The 26,516-nt window shown below is 42.9% G+C and overlaps 3 protein-coding genes across 11 annotated transcripts in view; 2 read left to right on the forward strand and 1 right to left on the reverse strand.

Moving 5' to 3' along the window:
- Positions 1 to 2,060: 2,060 nt before the first annotated feature.
- On the forward strand, positions 2,061 to 11,305 carry hnrnpub (heterogeneous nuclear ribonucleoprotein Ub). Its single transcript, XM_070925876.1, has 15 exons — positions 2,061 to 2,616; positions 4,132 to 4,246; positions 6,276 to 6,355; positions 6,557 to 6,696; positions 6,884 to 6,983; positions 7,680 to 7,792; positions 8,059 to 8,322; positions 8,494 to 8,613; positions 8,707 to 8,835; positions 8,925 to 9,093; positions 9,215 to 9,496; positions 9,610 to 9,833; positions 9,872 to 9,879; positions 10,081 to 10,210; positions 10,505 to 11,305. The coding sequence occupies exons 1-15, from the start codon at positions 2,154 to 2,156 to the stop codon at positions 10,553 to 10,555; spliced, it is 2,388 nt and encodes a 795-aa protein (XP_070781977.1). The 5' UTR covers positions 2,061 to 2,153; the 3' UTR covers positions 10,556 to 11,305.
- Positions 11,306 to 14,823: 3,518 nt separating this feature from the next.
- On the reverse strand, positions 14,824 to 16,629 carry lft1 (lefty1). Its single transcript, XM_070926271.1, has 4 exons — positions 16,365 to 16,629; positions 15,908 to 16,154; positions 15,510 to 15,749; positions 14,824 to 15,148 (listed from the first exon to the last, which is right to left on the reverse strand). Exons 1-4 carry the CDS (start codon positions 16,627 to 16,629, stop codon positions 14,824 to 14,826), a joined length of 1,077 nt encoding a protein of 358 aa, XP_070782372.1.
- Positions 16,630 to 24,028: 7,399 nt separating this feature from the next.
- Positions 24,029 to 26,516, forward strand: part of cdc42bpab (CDC42 binding protein kinase alpha (DMPK-like) b) — a 65,359-nt gene continuing 62,871 nt past the window's right edge. For all 9 annotated transcript variants that reach the window (XM_070926415.1, XM_070926412.1, XM_070926413.1 and 6 more), the window contains exon 1: positions 24,029 to 24,206. In XM_070926415.1, the coding sequence (XP_070782516.1) occupies positions 24,029 to 24,206 (178 nt within the window). The remainder of the gene's footprint in view (positions 24,207 to 26,516) is intronic.

Genomic DNA, 26,516 nt, shown 5'->3' on the forward strand with positions numbered 1-26,516 from the left:
GTGATGACAGGGGCACAGTGGAGAAGGAGTGAGCGCACCGGAGAACACTTCATGAATTCACCCGGTTATTTATTGTAACCTCCTCGGGGAGGCGGTATGGAGCAAGTGCTCAGACAAACAGTCGTAAAGAACAGGCTGTTGCACAGTTTTTTAATGGGGCTCACTTGATATCTGTTTCTTTTAAAAAACATCATTCATGCAAACAATCTCCTGCATAGCAGTTCCTCGTAGCCTATGTAATGGTACTGTGCACCTTCTTGCAGCAGAATAGTCAGATAAAGACTATATTTGATGTCAATATATCCACTATGATATTCCTCCTGAAGATGTTATTGTTTAGTATCAATTGAAGCCACCTTTGTAGTGAAAATGAAAATAGAAATATAGCTCGTATAAGGAAGGTTTTTTTTAAAAAAAAACAACTTAATTGAACTATGCAGAACAGGGGAACATCAGACATGCAGTCCTAGAATCATAACACAAGCCAGAGACAGGAAAGAAATTAGATTAAAGGCTTCCTCCATCAATTTAGTACTGCACTTCCATAAAGTTGAATGATTCACAAGAGACAGGTTAAACACAGAATGGTCAACATTGATGCCGCAGAGGCCGAAATATCCTGACTTTCAGTCCCTAGTATGGGTCAAGTCAAAAAAAAAAAAAAAAAAGCAGGAGCCTACACTTCTATTTTCTCAGACTTACCAGGACGAGAAACTGAATGTCATGAGTAAAGTCAGTTGAGTGAATTATGAACTTAAAATAATGACAAAGAACATCCAGTGAGCTTCATGGTGTCTTCCAGCAGAGAGATGGTCTCATGCAGAAACATGTTCCACATCAACTGACAGACGTCTGAAAATGACTGCATTTGTCGTTCTTGATTTATGAATTTGGTATTTCTGTAGCAGACAAGACGTTTTATACAGTCGCCAACCCTTCTGTTATTAGAGTGAGCAAATAAAAGTAAAATCATGCATTCAGAAAAATAAACTAAAAGTTATGCAGTCTTTTAAAGGGGACATCCTTTACTTGATTGGCTTGTCTTGGACGATAGATCCCACTAATAGATTTAATGTTAAAAGTAGCTGTGTTGGAGTTGGGAATACATATGAAACATTCTGTTTTTATTATCAAGCACTTCTATGTCTACTTTCTCTTGGAATATACATTATATAGTTTTACAAAATATACATTATGATCCTATGACGGTGGTGGCGGAGAGGAGGATGCTGTCCAAGCTGCGGGTCATCTTGGACAATGTCTCACATCCTCTCCATGAGGTACTGGTCAGGCACAAGACCACATTCAGTGGGAGACTCATTCCTCCCAAATGTACAACTGAGCGCCACAGGAAATAATTCCTGCCTGTAGCCATCAAACTGTTCAACTCCTCCCTCTGAGTGTCAGACACTCAAGGCTGGAAATCTGGACCTGCTTCTACACATACTACCTCATTATTATTTATTCTGTAAATATTTCAGTGCAATACATATATAGTCTGACACAACATATTATTGTACATATTTTTTACTTTTATTTTTCACTTAAATATTGTAAATGTGTATATTTTTATTTTCTATTTCTTATTTTTATATTTTCTACATACTTTTATTTCTAAATCTATGCCAGTACTGTACAATTTCCCCCCGGGGATCAATAAAGTATTTCTGATTCTGATATAGGCCTACTCTTGTTAAATCACGACGTTGGCCTATTTTAAACTCCCATTATAACAATTCCCTTCTGAAAATTCACTATGAAATATCTTTACTTCTTTCCTAATTCAAATGGGTTTTGTAAATGACGATAAGATGAGTAATATCCTGGGTTTTACTTGTCTTTTCCTCCACATTTTGTCCCACTTTTTCCTCAGCAGCGCTTTCTGTGGGATTGGTTTACGGCAGTGACAGATGGTCAGCGGGCTATATAACCAAGCTGCGTTGCTCTCTGGGTAATTACGGTAGGGGACGTCATCCCCCTCCCCCACACCGCAGGCTCAGCACAGCTCTTTTGCCGGTGAAAGATTGGTCGGACAGCGCGGGTGCCATTTGGCGCAGTTTTGAGCTACATCCGTTAACAAAGGGCGTCTAGTTATTTATTTATTGCCATATTTGTGAATTTTATTTAATCCATTTTGCCGTCAAACATTCACAATGAGCGCAATCAACGTTAAAAAGCTGAAAGTTAACGAGCTGAAGGACGAGCTGAAAAAGCGTAATCTTTCCGACAAGGGGTTGAAGGCCGAGCTGATGGACCGTCTGCAGGCCGCGCTGGACGAGGAGGCCCTTGCCGGATACTCCCCACTGGACCAAGAAGCTGCGGCGGACGAGGGTTTTAGCCAGGCCGCCGACCAGGAGGGCATGGGAGAGGAAGAAGAGGGCGACGGCCCGATAGAAGAAAGCATGGAGGCCAACGAGGACGAGGAGGCGGACGAGGAGGAGGAGGAGGAAGAAGAAGAAGTAGAACAGCCGGAAAATGGGGGCGACGGCGGTGGCGTTGCCGTTGCCGTGGACGAAGAGATGGGTGAGGGGGAAGAGGACGGGGACGAGGAGGATGAGATGGATCCAATGCTCAAGGGAGATGTGGACGACATGGAGAAAATCGAGGCAGAGGATGGTGAGCCCGGGGATCAGGCTGCTGAGGGTGAGTCGACCGGATTGGTTTTGAAAATGTGACTGGCTGGATGGACTGTGGCTGGGTGTCGGTTTTTTGCTAACGTTATAGCGGTATTGCTACCCGCGGGAGGGAGCCGGCTGGGAATGACCAAATTTGAATGCGTAACCACACAACAGAGCGTCCATGTTGAGCTAGATAGCGTGACTTCACTAGACTAGCAAGCGTTATAGCCGCAAACCGAAACAGTTAGCCGGCATGCTAATGTACCGTTAGCATCGGTCACCACCTTGGTTAGCTAGCGTCACCGTTAATAATTTGGTAATGTCAAGTATCGATAGTCCAGTCCACAAACTTCATCTTTAGCATTATTTATTCACGATTGGATGTCGTAAGCTACAATTACTACGTGAAGGAAGTGAGAAAGAAGCCTTTAATTTAGCTTAGTCTGGATTTTCGTTTCGCTTGGTTAGCGTGTTAGCTTGCCAGCTAACGTCATTTTCTTTGTCTGTGTTGCAGTGCTAACTAGCTGATCAGCCGGTTAGCTAGTTCATTGGTTCCCATATTGACGTTTCACTACGAATGAGGTGGTTGGGCGGAGGTGCGCCAAGACAATCGCTCTGTAATCTTCATTTTTGTTAAATGGCATACATTTTAAGCAACGTGTTTGATTACTGCAGTGATTGTAGGGTGCCTTTCCTCCGTTTCTGCCCTGTTAATTACCCTAAGCTCAAAGGGGACAGATGAGAAGCTTTTTTTATTTAAAAAAAAAAACACTAATTAAACTCTAATTTTGAAGTCCTTGGGAATGACTAGACTAAATCTTTACACATGGGGTGATCGTGTATAAGCCCAAGTGTATTTAACTAAAAAGGGGCCAGGAACACCTGAACTAGCTGACCCAAGGCTGTACGGAAGATGGGGCAGGCGCTGCTTGTCTAGCACGTGGGTTAGTTTGTACGTGGTTTGAATAGAAAGTGTCATCATGTGGGAATGAATATAGAACATTTTGGTTTTCAATGAAAACGTAGGTAATTCAGGGTACGATATGGGGGGGGGCAGTCCAGATCTATGTAGGTTTCACTATTTCCCTGCATGATGCTTTTGTCCCAGACCGCAGTAGATTGTCCTCTTATTGATAGACTTATTATTATTTTAAACAGTATATTATAAGCCCTTTATTGCAGGGTTAATGTCCCTTTACTTTTCAGAGACTTGTTTTTTTCCAGCCCCGGCAAACACTGTTCACAATGTGCATTTGGACCAGCTTACATTGTAATTACTATCTGGTCATTAGTCATTTAACACTTTATGCAGTATGATTGTGTTGTTTTAAGTGTAATCATGAGGTGTTACCTAAGTTACCTTTTTTTTTTTTTTTTTTAAATATTGATGATTATGGTCGACTCAATGTAACTAATGAACGGGCTATGTGGGCCAGAACCCCACTGCCAGTCCGACCTCTCTCTCACATTAAAAAGGAGCACCTCATTCTATATCTTTGTTCTATTTTCAAAGGGGATGCGGACAAAGACACGAATGCTGATCAGAAGAATAAGAAGGGTGTTAAGAGACGCCGGGAGGAACATGGAAGGGGCTACTTTGAATTTATTGAAGAGAACAAATACAGCTGGTAAGGATGGGACAGAGCAAAAATGGCCTTCAGCATCCCTGAAGCGCCATCCATAGCTTTGTTGAACTGTATTGGCTTTAAGTGCCAATGCACATATAACTAGCAAGAGAAAAACCCTCATTTTCAAATAATATACTATTTATTGATATCCTTACTTTCACACATGTTTTGAGGGTCATCCCTGACTACTTAAAGAGCCTTACCATTTACCTTTTTACAGTGCCCACTCACATTTGTGTCTTTAATGGCCTGCATTCTGTAGCAGAAGTGCAACTATCAAGTCTCTATGAATTTTCACATCTGTTCCTCATGCCACTTATTGTTTTGGAGAGCCCATTGTGTCAAGGTGAATCGAGGCTGCTCAAAGAGAACAAACCCTGAGGAAGGTAGCAGATGTGCACTTTTTGAATGGAGAGGAGGGTGGGGAGGAATAGCTGAGATGCGTGGGAGGAGGGGACCACAGCTGCAGGGTAGCACACAAGGATGTAGCAAAATTCCCACAGTGTTTGGAACGTCCACAGAGGAGCTCGCTATTGAACGTCCATCGTTTTGCCTCGCAAAGGTCTTCTTTTTTTTTTTCTCCTCCCCCGTTTTGTTTGGTTGTATGATGTCAAAATGCTATTTCTGTCTCATGTATCATGTCTTGTGTGTATGTTATCATGGTGTGAGAGTATGGATGTGTGAGTTTGCAAGGCTCTTTTCTACTCCTGCGCAGGTGACATCATGCATGGTGTGCATGGGTGTTTGTGAGTGTATGTGTGTGCATACATGTACCTATTTCTTGGTCAGTGTTTTGTTTTCATTGCGCTGTTGACACACTGTAAGGATCAACTGGTAAAAAGTGGAATCGCTTTTTGATTCAGCCATTTAAAAAAAAATTATTTTGGGAAGTCTAGGACTCTTCAGGGCGCCAGAATTGTTGTAATGCGATAGTATTGCTGCTGCTACAGGTGCCCCCCCCCCTTTCCCCTTCTAATTGGACGCCAATATATTTTTTTGCAAGCGTCCGTTAATGTCAAATTTGGAAGTCCAGTTTGTCCTTCGTTTTCCATCACCATATTTTCCCCAACAATTTTGTAGACCTTTTTTAATCTAACCTATGTGAAACCAGGGACCCCAGGGCGGCCACATGCCTATACAGCAGCAGCCATGTGTGACCCACTAGCCGCCTGCATTTACCATATGTTCCAACTCCAGACAGTGTGTTCTCCAGAGCCACCATAAATCTCCCCACATACTGTTTGAGGACAAAAACAATGACAGATGTCTCTGGAGATGTTAAGACAGCTGCAGATGATGAACCCCAAATCTGTTTCTGCCTACTAAATAGTAACTCCACTGGACTTGGATCAGTGCTTCAGGTGGAACAATGCTTAAGCACAATTGAAATGTTTACCTTCTTAACAACATTTTGAGTAGTTTCTTGAAACGTCCCATAAGAGAGTTGGGTACCTAATCTCAAGCTACAGAGTTGGTAAGTTGCTGTAGCTCTCAGTACACCGTGATTGGTCATTTCAAGCAGCCAAGCATGGTGGCAACTTGTACTCCATAGTTACACACACATACAGACCTGTGTGAGCTAGTCATGACCTTTTCATTTAGAGTTCCACACATGGGAAGTTAATATAACTGCCATCGCTTTGACTGACCCCACAGCAATCCTGGAGATCATAAACACACTGATCTCAAAGGGGAGATTGTAGATTTGATCACTTTTACCAATGGATAGCCCTGCATGTTGAGGCTAGCAGAGGTGCTTTCTTTCTGTGTATCTCTCACGTTTTTAGATTTCGCTGGATACTGCAAGGTAAGTGTTGTCTGCCAAGGCCCACAATACTGCCGACTATCCCAAAAAGTTTGGAGGCTCGCTTGTCCAATTTTTCTCTATTTTGTATTGTTTCCCCTAGTCCATCTTTCCACTTCTCTCCCCAAATATTTTTCAGCAAGTCGTACCCAAGGCATCTATATGTTCCATGCAGTTTCACTGACAAGTGAATCATCTAATTGACTGGCACGTATCTCTTTTCAGGGCCTCATTTAAGTCTCCTGTGCCACCCCTGGAGGAAGAAGATGAAGAGTTTGATGACACAAAAGTCTGCCTGGATGCCTGTAAGTGATTTTTAACATGAAATGATGACATTAAAGGATTTTTTTAATAGCCAACTTAATCAACAATTATAATTACAAAGAAGATGTCTCCAAGGAGACTTAAATGACTAGAGTATTAACCACACTTTGTTTGTCAGAGACCTATTTACATGGATACAGATATTGATTGTTTGTTCTTTGTTTATTTTTTTTGTGCTCTAGACAACTGCGACCTGCACTTTAAGGTGTCTCGGGACCGTTACAGCGCCTCATCTCTCACAATGGAGAGTTTTGCTTACCTGTGGTCCGGAGGCAAGGGCACCTACGGTGTGAACAAAGGCAAGGCATGCTTTGAGATGAAGGTACAGTAACAGTGCTGACATGTTTCACCTTTTCCTGCCATACCACCACATACTTTTATTCTTAATTACATCTCCAAATGTTTATAAGCTTATGTAGAACTCTAGGTGTGAAATGGTAGTAAGACACATAATGGACAAGTGGAAATGTTTCCTGATGCATTTTGTTTGTTTTGCTTCATGTCAACAGATCACAGAGAAGATTCCTGTGAAGCACATTTCCAGCAAGAACATGGATATTCATGATGTGCAGGTCGGCTGGTCCCTGTCTACTGGCACCCTACTCCTTGGTCAGTGTCTTTTATATACATGTTTATTATACTGTTGGCTGTGTCGTTCGGGCATTCAGTATCAGTGGAATGATGTATTGAGTCCAGCAGTAACTTTCCATTTACTCTTGGCAACGTTTGTTCCGCTCGTTGCCAGAATAGTTTCTACTTGGTCACATCACATATGCGGTGTACAGAAAGCTGTTATGTCTATAATTATCTAAACACTACGAGATGTCATTACCTCTCTGATGCACCAAATGGTGACCAAGCCAATGCAGCCATTTGCTGTGATTCCTTCATGCAGAATACTGAAGGGTCCATAATACTGTGCAGTATTTTGGATGGACTTTACAGTTTTTTTTCTTTGGATGCGAAGAAAGGGCACCATGTATTAAATCTTTGACAAAACAAACTGAACTGAATGTATGTTTTTGGATGAAGGTCTGCCAGATAAGATGACACTTAAAAACTGAGGCTGCTGTAATCCTCTATGAAAGGCAGTCTGTCCTGAGAGGGCCATCTAGTGGTTCATAAGCAGCATTGCATTTTAATATAAAATGGCTCCAGCTCTGGCTGCATCATAGTAATGGTGGCTGGCCTATTGCCAACATGGAGATACACCATTACAGAGTCCCAGTGACTGAGCTGTGGTGTTTTTTTAATTCAGGAAAAAAATGTTTTAGTCAATTAATGTATTCTCCCATTAATGTCTAGGTGAGGAGGAACATTCTTACGCATACTCTGGGAAAGGCAAGAAGACCACCAACTGTGTGACTGAGGACTTTGGAGAGACCTATGAGGAAAATGATGTCATCTGCTGCCTTATTGTAAGACATAAATGCTACTTATATTTATCAGTTCATTAAAGTAGATGAATACCAAGCCAACGTAAGATTAGAATTAAAATGTCTCAGATGCCTACAGGATTATTCTTTGTAGAATAAGTTAACTATATATTCCCTCATTTAATGTATTTCAGAAACGGGAGCCTCCATGTAATGACATCAAGATCAGAAAAAGCCACACATGACAATGAACTTTATAACTTTCGTCTATCGCACAAACAACTTTGCATCTTTCTTTCTCTGCTTAGGACTTTGACGGTGACGAGTTAGTGTTGTCCTTCACCAAGAACGGCGGGGAGCCATCTGTCGCTTTCCAGGTCAACAAGGACTCTCTGAACGGCCAGGCCCTCTTCCCCCACATCATCTGCCACAATTGTGCTGTGGAGTTCAACTTTGGCCAGATGGAGACTCCATACTTCCCTCAGCCCCAGGGCTACACCTTCCTGCAGCAGATCCCTGTGGGTGAGCGAGTCCGGGGTCTCAAGGGGCCACAGACCAAGGCGGACTGTGAGGTAAGCACAATAATGTGTAGATGTTCTTTGGATTAGTTGTGCAGTGGAGATATATATAATATAATATAATATTTCTAATTATGTTTTTCTTTATTGAGAATCATAACTAATATTCAGGAGTGTTTCAGTGTTTGAAGTAAAAAGAAATCTTTTGCATTTCATGTTATGTAGATCATAGTGATGGTCGGCCTGCCAGGCTCAGGGAAGACTACATGGGTGAAGAACCATGTCCAGGAGAACCCTGGGAAATACTATATCCTGGGCAGTGACACCATTGTGGACAAGATGATGGTCAGTATGGAAAATCTGGACATACTGTGTCTTACAGTCTGTTTGCTATTCTAGATGTTTTGTCATGTATTTTAACCTACCATTTTAATACAGATCAACAGCCTGAAACGCCAGTCAAAGGACATTACAAAACTGACCGCCATTTCCCAGAGAGCACCACTCTTCTTGGGAAAGTTTATTGAGATCGCTGCCCGCAAGAAGAGGAACTATATCCTGGATCATGTAAGTGGCTGTTTCCAATATTCTACAGAAGATATGACATTGTAAATCTCAGTATAATTGATCCTCTTTCTCCCCCATCCCCCCCCCAGACTAACCTGTCTGCCCCAGGCCAGAAGAGGAAGATGTGCTTGTTTGCAGGCTTCCAGCGCAAGGCTGTGGTGGTCTGCCCCTCTGACGATGACTACAAGCAGAGAGTCCAGCAGAAGGTTGAGAGTGATGGCAAAGAAGTGCCGGAGCACGCTGTCCTCAAAATGAAAAGTAAGAAGATGCTTGGGCCATAAAGTGTACCTCCTAATGAGTCCTTTTTTTCCCCCCTTCTTCTCTCAAATTCAGTCTTTTCTTTTTTGCGTCTCTAATCATGTTCTCTTTGTCCATACAGGCTTCTACTCTCTGCCTGAGGAGGGAGAGAGCTTTAGTGAGGTCATCTATGCTGAGCTGCAGAAGGAGGACGCTGCCAAGCTGCTGGAACAGTACAAAGAGGAAAGCAAGACGGCTCTGCCGGCAGAGAAGAAACCCAACCAGGGAAGCACGACACCAAAAAGAGGCGGTGGCCTGCGTGGTGGTGGCCGGGGAGGCAAGAACCAGTTTGGCCGTGGCGGTGGACCCGGACAGAGAGGAGGTGGCCGCGGAGGCTTCCAGAACAGAGGCAACTTTAGAGGAGGTGGGATTGACATTTGGGGATGTAATTAATGTCATTTTATTAGAAAATGTGGGGGAAAAAAAGTGTGTTTATTGTGTCGATCACATTTTAAGCTGTTTCTGATCTTTCTGCAGCTCCCGGCCCTCGTGGCAGCTTCAACCGTCCACCTCGCGGCTTCCTGCCCCCCCCAGCCTTCAGAGGAGGGTTCCCGAACCGTGGAAACTTCAACCGGGGCGGCCCCATCCCCAGCCTGGGTGGATCCCCCAGGGGCCCAATGAGGGGTAACATGGGACCCAGAGGGGGAGGCATGAACAGAGGTGGCCCAATGCACAGAGGCAACATGAACAGAGGAGGTGGAGCCAGCATGAACCGTGGTGGGAACAGGGGACATCCCAGCCAGGTGGGTTTGATAATGACACTGGTACATCCTGGTATCCAGTTTGCAATGAGTTTTAAACTAAATATATCTGCAATAGCTCCTAAAATGGCTGAAGCCTTAATATTCACATTTATAGTAACACTTTTAATCTGATATAGATTCAAGTTTGTGGGCTACTTCATGCTCATTTTCCTGCCTCTCTCCCCCTCCTACAGTTTCAGCCGAGAGGCGGTCACCGTGGCAACTTTGGCAACAAGAACGGCAACTTTGGCGGCAACAACAGGAACAGTGGCAACTTTGGCAACAGGAACGGCATGGACAAGGCTCAAGCCTTCAACCAAAGCTGGCAGCAAGGGGTCAGTATTTCTGCAGTTGTGATTCTCTGTTGGCACATCACATTAGACTTCACACAGACTGACGATGTTCCATCACAAAGTCGTTTTAGATTTAGAATTTCCTGTTTTCCTCACATGATTCAGCTTTATATACTGCGATCTGGGGTTGATTTTTCAACAAGGAACAGCCCCTGCCTGTCACTGCATTATTATGTAACAAACAAAATCAACAATATTTATTTAATTTATTTATTTGCCAAGTTGGTTGTGATGGCGTACTAATTGCTCACCTTGCGTTTCATGTGTCCTGTGCAGTTCTGGAACCAGAAGCCATGGAGCCAGCAGTATCAGCCTGGATATTACTAAGACACTTGTTCTAACGGACTGGTGGCCAACACTGAGAACCCACCGCTAGCCACGGAACATCCCTCCACCCCGCTTTTTGATTTTTTTGATTTTTTTTTTCCTAGAACCCACTTTTAATAATCTAAAACCCACCAACTGAAGACTAAAGCGATATGGATCAACAACATTCCACATCAGAGGAGACCAGGAGTGTAACTGAAGCTTTATATATATATATATATATCTATATACACATGTACGACGTGGGTTCAGTCTCATTCAATCATCTGTTTTTATTTCTTTTGTTGTATATTTCATTATCTTTATTTCACCACTTTTAAATGACGTGCTTTTAAAGAATCATGTTTGTAATATCAGGAACCAGAAACATTTTGCCCGCCCGGCAGATGTTAAAGTGTTTTTGTTTTGTTATTTTTCAGGGTTGTGCATTTTATCTGTGCTGTGATTTGATTTCTTTTTCTTTCTTTTTTTTTTTTCTTTTTTTTTTTACAAATTGTAAATATTTTGTTTTTTTTGCGTAGTTTGTATGACAAGTTTAAGAAACCGTAATGATTGAAAGGAACCTTGGCTTATTAGCGAGAAGCATGGTAGGTGATCATATTGTTAGACTGTAATGTCAATATAGTCCACTGTCAAACAGTTAAACTGAAGCAACAAGTTAATTACATTTTGTCTTTTGTTCCCAGCATCAAACCTGTAACCTAAACTCCATAGACCTACAATAAACGACTCGTTGGCTTTTTTACATTCTTCCTGGCTTATGACTTTTGATTCACTTCAAAGGTGTGTAAAAGACCTTTGAATGGGCCATGTCCCAGTTTGCTACTTCAAACAGAGCGGACATCAGCCCCACTACAAGCCCCAGTTTACACCTCATTAGTGAAATGTTCCCTTTGATACGTCTTTTCCAACCCTTTTAGCTATTCTAATGTACATTTGTTCGAGACAGTATTTTGGCCAAGCCATTTTAAGGATATAAGTAAGCCATTTGTAGTACTACATTATGCCTTTTTTTTTTTTTAAACTCTTGTTTTTAAATGTTTTAATTTATATTTGGGGGAAAATTGGGGCACTGACTACGCTTGATCGGAAACGTGGTTCCTAGATTCTTTAATGGTTCCTTTTAGTGCGGTAGACTTCTGAAAAACAGCACTGATCAGTCTAATTACAAACCAGAACCATAATAGCATTTTACTTTGTATTTCTTTTTATATTGATGCCACTTTCAATTTTGAACAAATTTCTGATGCTAGCTAAGCACAAAAAGTGATTGAAAGCAGGCGAGGGGTGGGGGGGTTTCTCATGTTCACCAGCAAACCTAAAGGGCTACACAGTGTTGCAACACATCCACTACTAACACCACCAACAGCTCATGAAGACCTAATCAGACTGACGGGACAAGAAGCAGAGAGAGCGTAACGTTTCCAGAGTTCATGTTGGTGACTGTGTGGCCCGGCTATTAATGGCAGCTCCTCATCCTTAATGCTCGCAGTGTGTCCCGCCCTGTTACCCTGGCAGAGGACACCCGGCTTGTGTTTCAACGCTAGAACAACATCAGAGCTGGGAAACACCGTTACAGTAGATCAGACAAAATGTGGCCGCGTGTGTTTCCATTGTTTTTTTTATTCTTTACCTGCCCATGTTATTTAACAAACATGTAAATACGTCACCACTATTTCAACCATGCACGAATGTTCATTAATTAATTGACTTTGAGTAATAACTGTAATGTGATTAAGAAAGTGTTAGTTTGCCCGAGTACTGCTGTGTGATGACTTGTCAACTATATTTAAATGTCTGGAGAGCTTGTGCCCTCCTGTTTTATTGTACTGGATCCATAAATCTAGCAGAATGCAAGCTTTGAGTTTACAGTATAATCTATAATACAACAGACACTATATTTTTATCGCTTTATGTTGCAGGTTGTATATCAGGTCTTTTATGATTAAATCCAACAACGCAAAAGTTTTGAGACTTTTGAGATTTGTTGTCTTTTCTATCTGACAGTTTTTTGATATTTGTGTTTAAAAATAAATTTGGGATTGTATTTTCTTTTTTAATTTGTCTCAACTCTATTAAAGTTAAGAAGCTGGTATACGATGGCCTTGTGGTTTGTTACAGTGACGTTTTCAGGTCTTTATTGTCTTACAACTTTGAATCTGAGTAGATTTAATGTGGCTTTTTTGGACACACTGATCAACAGAATGTGAAAGTGAAAACACATCTCTACCCAGTGATCTAGGTTAATTACAAAGAATTACAAAATACTTATTTGCGAGTAGATTTTCAGTAGATGCACTTTCGGCAGTAATTACAGCCTTAAATCTGTGAGTCCACAAATTCTCAATTGGATTGAGTTGTCGACTTTGACTCAGCCATTCCAGGACGTCAACATTGTTTTTAAAGCCACTAACGTGTAGCTTTGGCTTTATTCTCATGCTCATTGTCTTGCTGGACAACAAATATCTCAAATCACAGGTTTCTTCCAGAGAGTGTCAAGTTTTCCTCCAGGAATTCTCTGTATTTTACTGGATTGATTTGACCCCCTGCCCTCACAAGGCGTCCAGTCTGGATGGTGTATTTATGATGGTGTGCTGTGCAACACGGTGCTTAATATTTTGGTCTCATCAGACCACTGAACCTTCTTCCAGCTCTGGGAAAAGCTGTAGCTGAGATGTCACATGGTTTTTTAAGCCATGTCAGTCAGTCCACCACTTTGGTCCAGACTGAACTACTGGATGGATTGCCATGAAATGTTGTACAGACATTGATGGTCACCACAGGATGAATCCTATCGACCTTGGTGAGACCTTTCATCTAGCACCACCAGGAGGTTGACATTTTTGGTTGTTGTAATATAATCCATGACTATTGGGTGGATTGCTGTGAAATTTGGTTCATGGTCCCCAGGGGATGAATTGTATTAACTTTGATCCCCTGACCTTTGACCTATAGCGTCATCACCAAGTCCAACTTTATTTGGTTTATGTCCAAAAACCTGCTAAATTAACTGAATTCCCATCAGCCTCAGCTGTGCTAGCAAATATTAGCATGCTAACACATTAAACTGGGATGGTGAACATGGTAAACATTACACCTGATAAACATCTGGCACACATACTGACCTCCCAAAAGTTGGAGCATCCAGATATACTTATATTTATACTACAGATACAGGTGTATTTATACTACAAATACTACATTAACACTACATTAATGGTTGAGCTGTGTCTTTTTCAAGGTGAATACAAACATGTATTTTTGTGTTTCGCGTTTGTAATTGATTTTTATCAGGAGAGATACCGTCGATCAGTGTCAAAAGAGCCACATTACTTCTGCTTTGATTTAATGTTATAAAACATGGAAACACTTAAGGGGGGGCGAATACTGCAACACAGAGCAGCAGAGTGTGTATGGCATTCATTCTTTACAGCACCACCTGTGTTTCTCCTGGTGTTGCTGGAGGTGCATGTTGGGAATCCACTTCCCTCTCCCAGACAGACAGCTGCTTGCCTTTGGCAGGGCAGCACGTTTACCTCCATCAGCAGCATATTAGTGAATGACAAGACCCCCCACTCAGACGGCAAACAGTGCATTAAGTATTGGCCCTGATTAGCAACGTTTGGCCTGGTCTAAGTCTGATGTAAACACATGAAGAGCCCGTTCTAGCTGAATTTGAATTGACTTGGTGTTTCTCTGTATGTGGCCGTGTAGCTCCTTCCCACTGCAAATAAAGCATTACAAGTAGGTTTGGCTGCCATTGTCAATGACAGTGTGCCCTCAGTGCAGCAAATGTTGTAAGTCATTAGGCAAATGATTTGCTCTGCTCCACAATTTCCTATAAGTGTAAATAAAGAGGTGAAAGAGGAGGCCGGCAGCTGCATGGAACCGCATGCAAACGTGGTCATGAATGTGAATGGGGACCAGACAGCAGGGGAGAGGAAGACCAGAAACTCTTTAAGTGAAACAAAATATTTTTATTTTCCAAACATAAACTCATCCATATTATGTACAGCTTGAAAATATAACACATCGGACAGAATTTGAATGTTTGCTGCAGGTTCAACACAACGCATACAAATTCGAATAAAAAAAAAAGAGATATAAAAATTTACAAAATATATAAAAGTGCTTGTGGAGGGAGGTGGAGCTGCCTGTTGTGTGTGAAACTCCCAATAAATGTCTATTTAAATAGAAAGTACTAGACGTGTTGTTTAAAACCATTAAATATATCAACACCCCATTGGAAAAGCATGTGTCCCATGACGTCATACCTTGGAGACATTGTCCATTGTGCACGCACACCTCTCTACAATCATATTGGGGAATTCAGCCACTTCTATCTCCGTGTAGTCGCCCTTCTTCACCAGGTACATGATGGGTAAGGGGGCACTCTCGGACACCGTACACCGCCTCTCCCCGTAGCCGTAGTTGCGCTTTGGCTGCTTGCAGCCTCCAGTGCACCTGAAGGCCTGGTAGCCTGCGGGCTCGATGATCCAGTACTGCGTCCAGGTGAGGGCGCGGAAGTTGACAAAGTACTGTTCCCTGCAGCAGGTGTCTTTGTTCTCGTTGACATCACAGTCGCCGCGAGAACTGAGGAAGAAAGGGTGAAGTTGTTAGATGACTATTGTTGCAAAGGGCCAAGCATGGGGACCCAGGGGGCCCAGGATCTCTTAGCTACACCCCTGCTTGTCATGATTATCTAATTATGATATTTATGTTTTTTAGATAGGCCATGGTGGATCTACATACTGTATACAGGCCTGATTAAGATCTTTTTAGAGCCAATAACTTTAAAAGCCACATGGGATCACAACGATGGACTGACGCCCCTGTGTCACACCACTATACATCTACTAATGAATGCAAATTTGACAGGTAAAAAAAAAAAGAGGCTGTGGGCTAATTATCACACTGACACAATATCCTGTATATCAAAAGCTCGCGCCCTTACCCGTACTCTTCGAGGTTGAGTGTGTAGAGGATGAGCTCGGGCTTCCCCAAGGTGTTGTCCGTCTGCTCCTGGGTGGTAAAGCGGACACTCTTGGCCATCTCTGCCGCGTAGCTGCCAGGTCTCTCGCCCTCGATCCACACCTCCAGGTGCATAGGTGTCTTCTGCTGGGTCTTGGACCAATAGTGCACCGCCTGTGTCACATCAAAGCTCTTCCAGCCGGTCTCGTGAATGGGGATCAACCTGTGAACATCGAGAGACATGGGCGATTAATTAAAAGGAGATAAAACGGAACTTTCCTGGAGAAGGATACAATTGAATTATTATTATAAGATTAACCCGCTGAGGCTATGATGATGTCGCCTCTTAATTGCTCTGCCCGTGAGAAAATGATCCCTTACCGTGAATCTACCAGCGACGTCCGGTTGGATCCGTTCGGCAGCACCTCCACCCAGTAGATGCTGACGCGGGCGTTGTTGACGGGCCGATGGTTCTTCCTCTCCACCGCGAAGCGTTTGTGGTAGGAGGCCCGCTGGTAGAGCTTCAGCTCCGCCATGGTCACCTCGCTGTTCTCCGGGATCCTCGCCTCCATGTCGAACACCATGCGATGCCGAGTGGTGTCAGAATACACGTACTCCCCGGAAATATCTAAAAGCACAGAGCATTTTAGCCGATTGTTTCTCTCAAGTAAAGGCAAGTTTGGTAAAATTGGTGCGTAAAATAGTTTTTGCGCACCAATTGTCACAATTACGCACGGAAGTAACCGTTTACTTCAACTGGCATCAGTGTCAAAGCGATTTTCATATGAATCCCTACAAATTACATGTTATATATTGTAAAAATGGGGATGGTATTTACCTGCATTGCCAGGGATTCCCCGCAGGATGCCCGCCAGGCTTGGCAGAGATCTGCGTCTCCTGCTGTGGTGCATCTTCAGCATGGACATGTATTTATTTCTGATATGCGCCGGAATAACCAGATTTTCCAAATCCCTCTTGTGGATCTTAGGCACTTCATCCAACCCAAGTTTCTGCAGCAGCGCGTTCTTCATATCCTGGTGCGTAAAAGCCTTGGCGAGACCGAAGAGAGCGGAGCAGAGGACACAAGCGCGGAGGAAATCCATGAGTACAAAAGTTCAGTTTGGTAAACAGCAGCACGGTAGCACAAGTCACCCAGAGATAGACAGTGTCCCTCTGACACTCCTCTGGCCCCTTATATTGTTGCGGCCCTCCCAGTCGTTCGCACTTTGTCAATGGGGGCAGGGACCCTTATCAGAACAAAGGTGCGACAATACAGCCCCATCCTAAACAGGATATCTAAGTGGCCATACTTCAAACAGCAACAATTAGACTCGAGTGCCATCCGTATTGTGGAGGTATAATTTCACCATAGTTCCACTAAAACTGGGCTTGATGTCGGGGCCTGTGTTGCATTTGATGCCAGAATGAGGATCTAAAATCCGCTCTTTATGGTGTAAATAAACACAGTCATTTAGTTTAGTCTTGATTGTGGCAAAGCAGACAATCAAATTACAAAATCTTTGAGGATTTTATAGCATTTATATAGTATATTTCTTTTGAAAAACAATTGTGTGTCAGAGATTAAATGGGTGTCACGATGATTAAAATGCTCTTTCAGTTTACATTCAAGAGGAAACATTGAATAGATGGCAGATTTAAAATGTTGAATGTCAACACAAAATATAAGTAACTACGTGAGTATTAGTATTACATAAAGAAGCCCAGTGAGTACCGATGGAAGTGTAAACTCCTGCCTGAATAGTGTTTTCGCTGTTGTAGCTTATGAGCTAGTGTTTATTTCACAACTTCTCTTTGTGTCTTGACACTCAATTATGTCTCCAGATTTAAAAAGCTTGTCTCCCCCCGGGGTCCACTCCGAAGTGTGTTCTCTGCTGCTACACATGCGTCCCAGACAGACATCTCTTGACCCTGTGAACCTGAAGTGCCCTCTCTTCAGTAGCACCCTTGTCTACACACACACACACACACACACACACACACACACACACTCTGGCGTGTACATTCCACTGGACGATGTCAGGCCGGGGCAAGTCTGGCAACAGTCTGTCACACAGCGGGCTTATTTCTGTCTGGGTGGCTAGAAAGCAAATTTGTCCAGCAAAAGGTGGACCTGGATCAGGACAGCAGCCAAATCCAGCCTGTTCATCGTGGTACAAGTGTATAACAAGGGGTCGAGGAGGAAGTAGTGCAGGGCTTCGAGGGGAGGAGGGGGACCAGAGGATTAGATGTTTATTCCGAGCCCTGTCACCCATTCTTGGCCCTCTCCAGCAGATTAAAATTATTAGCCAAACAGACAGTTAATCCAGGGGCTGGGGGGGCCGGCGTGGATGTGGATTGGGGCAGGCTCTTCACAGGTTGGTGATTATCTGATTCCATTGCGAGGATTTGCCTTGCCTTTTTTGTCACACAAACATTAGAAGAGGGGTGCTCTCACTGGCTGCCCAGAGGGCCCTCGCCTGGGGTTGTGTATTGGCCGGTGTTTGCTCAGAGATGTCAGACAGACTGAAGGGGCACACAGGAAGAGCAAATGACAGATGACTGCCAGACCCGCTCACTCCAGCTAGTGTCTGCAGTTTACAAGCAAGACAAATTATTAATTAGTGCTGCGGAGCTGAAGCCACATGTACGGAACAATCGCAGGTTATAATGTTAGAGTTATAATAGTGAGATCATTATGATATTGATGCTGTTGCATTCGTGTTTTAACCTAATTAATTCATGGCAAGATTTTCTCTTTTGTTGAACGTTTTTGTGTGATTCAGTGACTGAGTGAACTTCAGTAGTGCATATGTAGTATAACAACACTGGTCTCACATATATTATTAGTTTTTCTATCTTTTCTTTTTTCAAGTTGGGACATTTGCCATTTGAAAACATTTATTCTGCTCGTATAAAAATGAGTGCAGAACTTAAATCACGAGACACTATTTATTTATTTTATTAGCTTATTCGATGGGAACGGTGCTCATTAATTAGGCATCGATCAACAGAGGAAATACTGTAAATGATCCGTGACCCCGGGCCAGATGTTAGAAAAAAACAAAATAAAACTACACATTTTATAAAATTCATATTACACATACTAAATATGCATAAAACAGTATCATCAGTAAATAATGCCACAGTTGTACTTAGTAAAGTTTTGTTTTTGAAGACTCAATCTGTGTTTTTCATGTGCTGAGAAATGAAAAAAGGCAACATTTATTTCCAAATAAAAAAGGATGAGACAGGACTAGAATATGACCAGTAAGTCCTCTCCCACAAAGCCCACAGGCATTGAGGTCCAAGCCGGTCTATCAGATTCCCTGATGTCAGAATCATCAGTGCAGACATGTAAATTCAGATTCACATCCATTGTCCAGTCCAGCCAAAGTCTAAGTGGCTGCTGTCCAGATCCTGAAACCCATGGACCTGTGCTGTGCTCCTCTGTCCCTCACATTACAACCCCTAATTCGGGAAATTAAGATGGCCTTTGTGTGATATTTCTCAGTCCTTCTTCCTTCCCATGCCAATCAAAGACAAGTTGCTGTAGTTCAAAGCTGCATCTGATGCCTCTAGGTGCCATTTCTTTTCAATCAAAGGCCAACAAGCTCCCACAATCCACAACGCAGGTGTTAATTAACATCCAGACATTTGCATTCAAAAGCAGTCCAGTTTATAGGTCATCCCCTTCCATTTGTGAAACATGGAATCCCCTTTGCTTGCAGAAACTGCTGTTTGTATAAGGCCCAAGGTTTGAATGCTTGTATGGGAGAAAATATTACAGAGGGCCCCTTCAGGAGGAAGACTTGGTGTTTTCAGGTTAGACACATTATGTATAGGCATCTCATTTGGGGGGTCTCCCTGGGAGCGAGGCGGAGCCGCTGCCAGAGAGTCAATATTGAACTTGTGTTGGTGGTCAGCGCAAATTCCTCATTATTCACGTGCACTGCATTGTCACCGACTTCCTGATCTGCCATTGCCTGCTTTATCTTAATATCAAATATTTGGGGACATGAGCCGCTCTAGTTTGCACCTTAATGGCCCAAAGAGCCCCTTTTTACTGCGGCTGCAGGCGTCAAAGATAGAGTCCAATCCATCGAGCTGGCTGCCAATAATCATTGATCAGTCTGTCAGAGAGAAAGCGCCAGACCCGTGCACGGGACAATACAATTATTGCCCAATGGCCTCCACATCTAGACAGAGTACAGAGCAGTCTAATTGCATTTCACACAGCTAATGACGGCTCAATCAGCGCAGAGACAAGAGGGTTTAATCCCAGCGTAGACTTAACCAAATAGGATCAGACATGATTAGATAGGACTAACAATAAATATTTTCATTAACTTTTAATTAATCGACACAGGGGAGACTTTTAGTGTGCAGGACACTTAATCACGAGCCCGATCAAACCAAAAAATGATACAGTTTTATGGACTCTGGTGGACGAACATTTCTGTGGCTGCAAATGCACTGAACGAAAATATGCTGCAGTCTGTAAGCAGTAGGGATGAATATGATATAATATATAAAACTAAGAAAAACACGACAAAAAAAACATTCACAATAAATACAAGACAGCTGCAGTAACTTACCTACAATAAAACACCCCAGTTTAACAGCTGCATGAAGGCTGTTTGTACAACAGAGGGCGCTGTGGTTACACTACAAGCAGATAGTGACTTTAAAGGGAACATCCACCCTAAAAACAGTATTTACACAAATAGATGTCTTCCCAAGCAGGAAGCCCCTATCAATATTGGCTGATTTATTTCTCTACTGCACTTTTATTTTCTTCATTGAATCTAGGGCACTTATATGCACCATAACTCCACTATAACTGCATCTATTTTTGCATCTTTGCATTTTATTTCATTATTTATCTTATTTAATTTTTATTCTATTTTAGTTGATTTAAGTTTCCCTTTTATTGCGCTTTAAGATGTTGTTCTAATGCATTTCTTTGCCTTTAAGACACTATCTGTGTCTAAGACAAAACAAATGAATGTAATTTACATTTATTATATAGTTGAAGATGTTACATGTTGTTTAATGTATTGCTTCCTGCTGTCAGTCAAACTAGGCTAGGATAGCTAGGGTATTTATTTATAGTGGGTAGTATTTAACCTACCCACGGTGATCAACATCTCCAAACAATTCACAATTGGAGAACTGAGCTGGGATGCTGGGCGCTACAGAGACAATAATACATCAAATATATCAAGTACGTCTAAAATATAACAAAAAATATCCAAATAGTTGTGAGTTACACAAAAGGAAACATTAAAATAACACAATACAATATATATCTTGTATGTGAATTCCATATCAGAGTGGATTTTCCCTTTGATAAGGTGACCTGGTTCTGAGAGAGTCATGAATGTTGTGAAAGAAAGGGAGAGAGCAAAGACGTTTCTTCAGTATTGTTGTTACTATGCTGTTATATATACTGCTGCTTGTGGACTTTTACCCAGAATATATTTCCAAACCAAAGACGATAAATCATCTCGGAGTGGTTACACGCTGTAGAATATATAAACTGCTGTTTGGCTGTTTCTGATAAACAGTCACGCCAAAGCAGTATGCTTCAAATTACACTTGGTCACCATCAGAAATCTGTTTTATTGGACACATCTTGCATGCTGGATTGTTCTGTGTGTGTGTGTGTGTGTGTCTGTGTGTGTGTGTGTGTGTGTGTGTGTGTGTGTTCATTTCATCAGAGCGCTTCTTTGTGCCTTTCTTCTCGCTGGCACTGCAAAGGCTTGCGGCAAGAAATCCATTTTAAAATATAGAAGTGTATTTTTTTATGCAGGCATTTGCTGGTGTGTGTGTGTGTGTGTGTGTGTGTGTGCAGCACAAAAACACAATGTCTTTCTCCCTACCCCCTAAGATTCAGTTGCTGTGTTGGCTGTTAATCATTAATAGATGTACTTTGAGCAGCGATAAGCACCTCACTTCAAAAGGATGGGACATTTCCCAACAAGGGATGATAGTTCAGAGGATAAAAGGTGTTTTGTCCACTTTTTACTCCATACTTTCATGATCTATGTGACGACTTTTAAGGCATGACTATTATTGCTTTCATACAATATATTATTAGCCAGTAATGTGAGTATGATGGCCACTCCAACAGGTTAGAACAGACAAATAAGTGCAAATAAGTAACCACTTGCAGATACTGTGTGATTTTCCTACTGTATGTGCTTCATTCTCATTCAGGGATCTGTGCATATGAAAGGTCTGAGTCACTCAGCAGAGCTCAGGGTCACCATTATATCCGACTCTTAACCTACAGGCCTGTTGATCTTAGAGAGTTTGCTCTCAGCATTAAGCTTCTCTCGACCGTGAGAACAGTCCAAGAGGCAGGAGATCCGGGACAAACTTGACACACCTTGACGTTGAGAGAAGGGGAAAGCAGTCAAAGTACGACAATTGCAATAATATTGCATTACTTTCATATGTCAATGCCTTCTTTTGGGAACATGAGGCCCATTCAAAGGCCTGTCGAGACCACACATAGTGGTTGCCATTTCTGATGTCATTTATGAATTGCATTCTGCACCATTCTGAGATGTGCCAGTTGTAGCCAGGGTGCCATATACCCCCTTAAAATGTCAGTATTTGGAAAGGTTAGGCATTTGCATGGACCCAACACACACAGGCTGCCATGTCTTGTCTGAAGGTTGTGTGAATGTAGCTCACTGCAACAGCTATCAGGTCTCTGCACAGGTTATATTGGCGCAGAACACACCATTGCGTGGTGTTTTGCAGCAAGTTAAAGGGACAGCAGTCACTGTTATTCCAGTCTGAAGAAAATGTGTCCTCTCCGCACCACGTCACCGGCAGACTGACAGACGGCCCGCAGTTTCCATTCACAATATTGACAGCCCCCACCACCACCACCACCAAACACCCCCACCCCTTCCGCACAGCAGATGCTGTGACGGGCGCCATGATGATGATCTGGGATTTTGCCTGCAGCAGCACCCAGAGATGCTTCGATGCTGAGAGATGGGCTGCTAGCTGTAAAGGAATGGACGGATTCACGCCATGGCACATCAAAGATGGCCGATTTGAGGATTCAGCGCTCTACGCATGCGTGTAACTTGGCTAATATCGACATTTTTTCCGTAAAACTGAGACGCGTGACGGTCTCGAAATGTATCGCGTTGCAGCTAATACATTCTTCATTGAGTAAGAAAGAGGTAAAGTATGCTATGAGAGTTTATAATTTGCGTTCTCAAAGTGTACAAGCAGCGCCGCGAGCTAAGCGTCCATTTGTAAGTCATTCATGATTTACGACCGAGTCCTACTTCCCATAATCCAGCGCGACGTTGCGGATAGAGCTGTCTACTTGGCTGTCTTTTCTGTCGAGAGTCTCTGGCAGCAGGCTGCTGGTAGTTTGACTGTGCAAAGACGGCAAGAAGCGACCGACCGGCGGGGGAGGCAGGCAAGGCAAAGGAAAGGACAGGGGGAATTTAGGCTGTGTCCCGTATTTGGAATAAGCAAGACTAGACTACAGCTTTCCTCTTGACGTGAAACGAGCTCCTCTGTAACCTTCAAAAAGGACCCGCATTTTTTGACGGCTAACTTAACGTGCTGTTGGAACTCTTGAACTAGCTAACCGTCGTTTTGAACTGTGGAGAAACTAAAGAGACATTTGGTTTCTGGACGAAGAATGGGATTTAAAGAACATATCTGCCAACATTGAGTTGTGAAAACAAGGGAATATTTTCCAGTTGGATGAAAAATAACCACACAGTCGAAAGGGGCCAAATTCCGTTAAGATCTGTGAACACTTTCCATATTGTATGTCAACTCCTGGGGGAAAAAGAGGGCAACGATGGTATTTAAGAACGAAGAAAAGTAACGTTAACGTTAGCTCGCTGGCTAGCTAAACAGCTAACCTAGCAGGCTGCTAACTAAGCCTGTGTCGCCCTTCCATTCCTGGAGCAGAGGAGGGGCGCTGGGGCTTTGTAGCATTGCAGATCTGCCTTGCATTTTTGGGTTGCTGCAAGAATGGAGAATCCCAAACATCTGCCACAACAACTCAGGGGGATCTGATGAACCGCATCGACTCGATTTTTTCTAACGTTTACTACACAGAGAAGACCAGAAAACTGCCAGCTAGCGTTGGGATTTCATCAAAAAATCAGCCGGCCCGGGGCAGCCAGGGTCTGTAATTGTGACTAACGTTACTTCTTTTTCGTATGTGCCCTGTGGGGATAGGTATTATACAATGGGGAAGTGCTACACGTCCTATCCACCTCTTAGATACTGGATCTCGGGAGGGAGATCATGAGTAGGTCGGTTTTAACGCGGAATTAGCCCCGGCTAGCCCTCAACTCAAAGTTTTTATTATTTTCGGGACCTATTCAAGGTGACAGAACTTCTTTACAGGCCCCAATCTGCGCTAACTAACAGGCCGAGGAGGTGTTTGCTCATTCCCCTCCCCACCTCCTTCATCATCATTACTTCAGAAACCAACAAGCCGGAATAATCATGTCGGGAGAGGTGCGTTTGAAGAAGCTGGAGAAGGTGATCCTGGACGGGCCAGCTCAGTCTAATGGCCAGTGCCTGAGTGTGGAAACGCTGCTGGATATCCTGGTCTGCCTCTATGATGAGTGCAACAACTCCCCGCTCAGAAGAGAGAAAAATATCCTGGAGTTTTTGGAGTGGGGTAAGCAAGCCTTTTTTTTATTTCCTGTCTTATTTGGCCTGTGCATCCAGCCTCCCTGCCGTTTTGGTAAGATGATAGGCTAATAATGTTGGTGGTGCAGTGGCCCTCCCTTCCCCATCACATTCCTTTTATAGTAGTAGTGGGGCTCAGTTGGCCTGTTCCTTTCTCACTCAGAACCCTCCCTAAAACTAAAAGTCAGGCCACTTTATTCTTGTTTAATTAAATGTTTTGTGAAAGAATTCTGCATGACAGCATGTTGATGTCACAAGAACACACATTAAACAGAAGACATGGCTTATGACCAAAAACAGATATGTTATAAAAAAAGAAAGGTGGTACCAAGTTGACAGTGAGAAGGAGGAGAACCAAATACACAGAAGGACATTAACTATAGTGAGGATGATCTTTAACAGGCCCTCTCAGAGGTTTGATATGAATCCAGGAAAGATCTCATAAAGATGTCCTATCCCCCAGGCCACCATTTATTCTTACTCTTACATAAAGTAGTTGTCATTGCACCAGCCCTCTTTGGTTCAACTTAGTTTTCAGGACTACTTTGCATGCCAGTTTGTTTTCCTTTTGTATGGGCGTGTAGGTGATAGCTTACCTGGCTGTCTCTTATCAGATAGATGTTGTTGCAATAAAGTAAAGAGTGGTCTTTTGTTGTCGTCGCGGTGTAGAGATCACTGTTGCATACGCTAAAAGATTTTATTAGTTGATGATCAGGAAAGAGCTTTTGGTGACAAGTTTGCAGTCTTATAATGTTCCCACTCCCCTGGTTAAAGCAAGGTTGGGGAAAAACAACACACAGGAGACAGGAGGACCACACACAAACAACGCAATCATTTGTGCAGAAGGACTGTGTGTGTGTGTGTGTGTGTGTGTGTGTGTGTGTGTGTGTGTGTGTGACTTCGGGGGTTTGGTTTGTGCATGAAGCAGGAATGTGAACAACTCACCTTTTTTATCTGGCGCAGATGCCCAGCTAGCTGCCGGAGCATGCCTGGCTGGCCTGCTTGTCTTTTTAAAGCCCTGAAAGAAGTGCTGCAGCCGTTTGAGGCCGTGCAGGAACAAATCATTGCCCTGGATGGAGACAAATGAATAATAAAGCAGGCAATGAGAAACAAAAGTACAATGGAAAGAAAGTGCACTTTGGCATAATTGCTGGCACCTTTTTCTTAATTTCTGAAACAATTTAAACTACAATGTTGAAGAGGCTGCAGTTTGGCAGTGTCAAAGACAGACAGGATGGCAGTTAAATCAGTCAAATGGTGGTACATTTTGGCTGTGGCTGCTAAGTTGGTTTCCTCCACCAGCCACCATCTGGACAACCTATTCTGTGCTATAAATGGAGCTATGCTGGCTGGTAAAATACTGGAAGTGGCTGGATTTAGGTGATTTTTGTGCCTGCAAAGGAATAAAGAGGTACTTTAGAGGTCTAAAAGCCATATCCATCTGTTTATTCATTACCCATGTATCGTTTCCTTTTTAGAGCATCCTATTTTTTCCCCCTGTTGTTGGTCCTTAGCCCATCTGCTGCATCTAGCTGGCCTTGCAACAATGCCGGTGTGCTCTGGCCTTTAAGGAGAAGGTGCCCTGTGCTTGGGCGCCAAGTGACATTTCCCTGTGTTGACGCTAGAAACTCTGACTGAGCTCAGCCAGACAAAACACACAACATGCAGATGTATCCAAGCTGTCATAGTCCTGTCGAGGTCCCATGTTGCTGCTTGTTATTGTGTTCCACTCCAGAGGGATCCCGCTTCTATGATTAGGTTTTGTACCTAGAAGTCAATGAAGCCGGAGTTAGGTAAACACAATTAATTGATTATCCTAATCGGGTAGCCCTAAGAGAGTCTTAATATCAGCAATTGTCTTCTCCCAAAAGAGTACTGAGTAGCACAGGACCAAGTTAAAAACTAATGTGAGCAAAGACTCACAAGATTAACATGTTATGCCTTATTTGTTTAATCTGCTCAAAAACAGAAATGTAAATACAACAACTTGCGGTTTTTCAGGGCTTATGTGTGTCTCCATCGCCATGAGGTTGCCGGTTGCCAGGCAACCAGCAGAGACTTCAGGAAGTCCTTGCTACCAGCCAGGCATCGGTACATGATAACCCCCCCCCCCCTTTTTAAAACTTGTTTTTACGCTTCTGTTTTTGTATGGATTAAACAAACAAGATATTACATGTGAATTAGTGAGCTTTAGAGGAGAGCCAGGCTAGTTGTTTTGCCCAGTTTCCAGTCTTTATGCTAAGATAAATTAACTGAGTGCTCACATGACAGTAGTATCAATCTTCTAATCTAACTTCTC

This window comes from Enoplosus armatus, chromosome 19 (genome assembly GCF_043641665.1).
Source record: "Enoplosus armatus isolate fEnoArm2 chromosome 19, fEnoArm2.hap1, whole genome shotgun sequence".
NCBI classification, from domain to species: Eukaryota; Metazoa; Chordata; class Actinopteri; order Centrarchiformes; family Enoplosidae; genus Enoplosus; species Enoplosus armatus.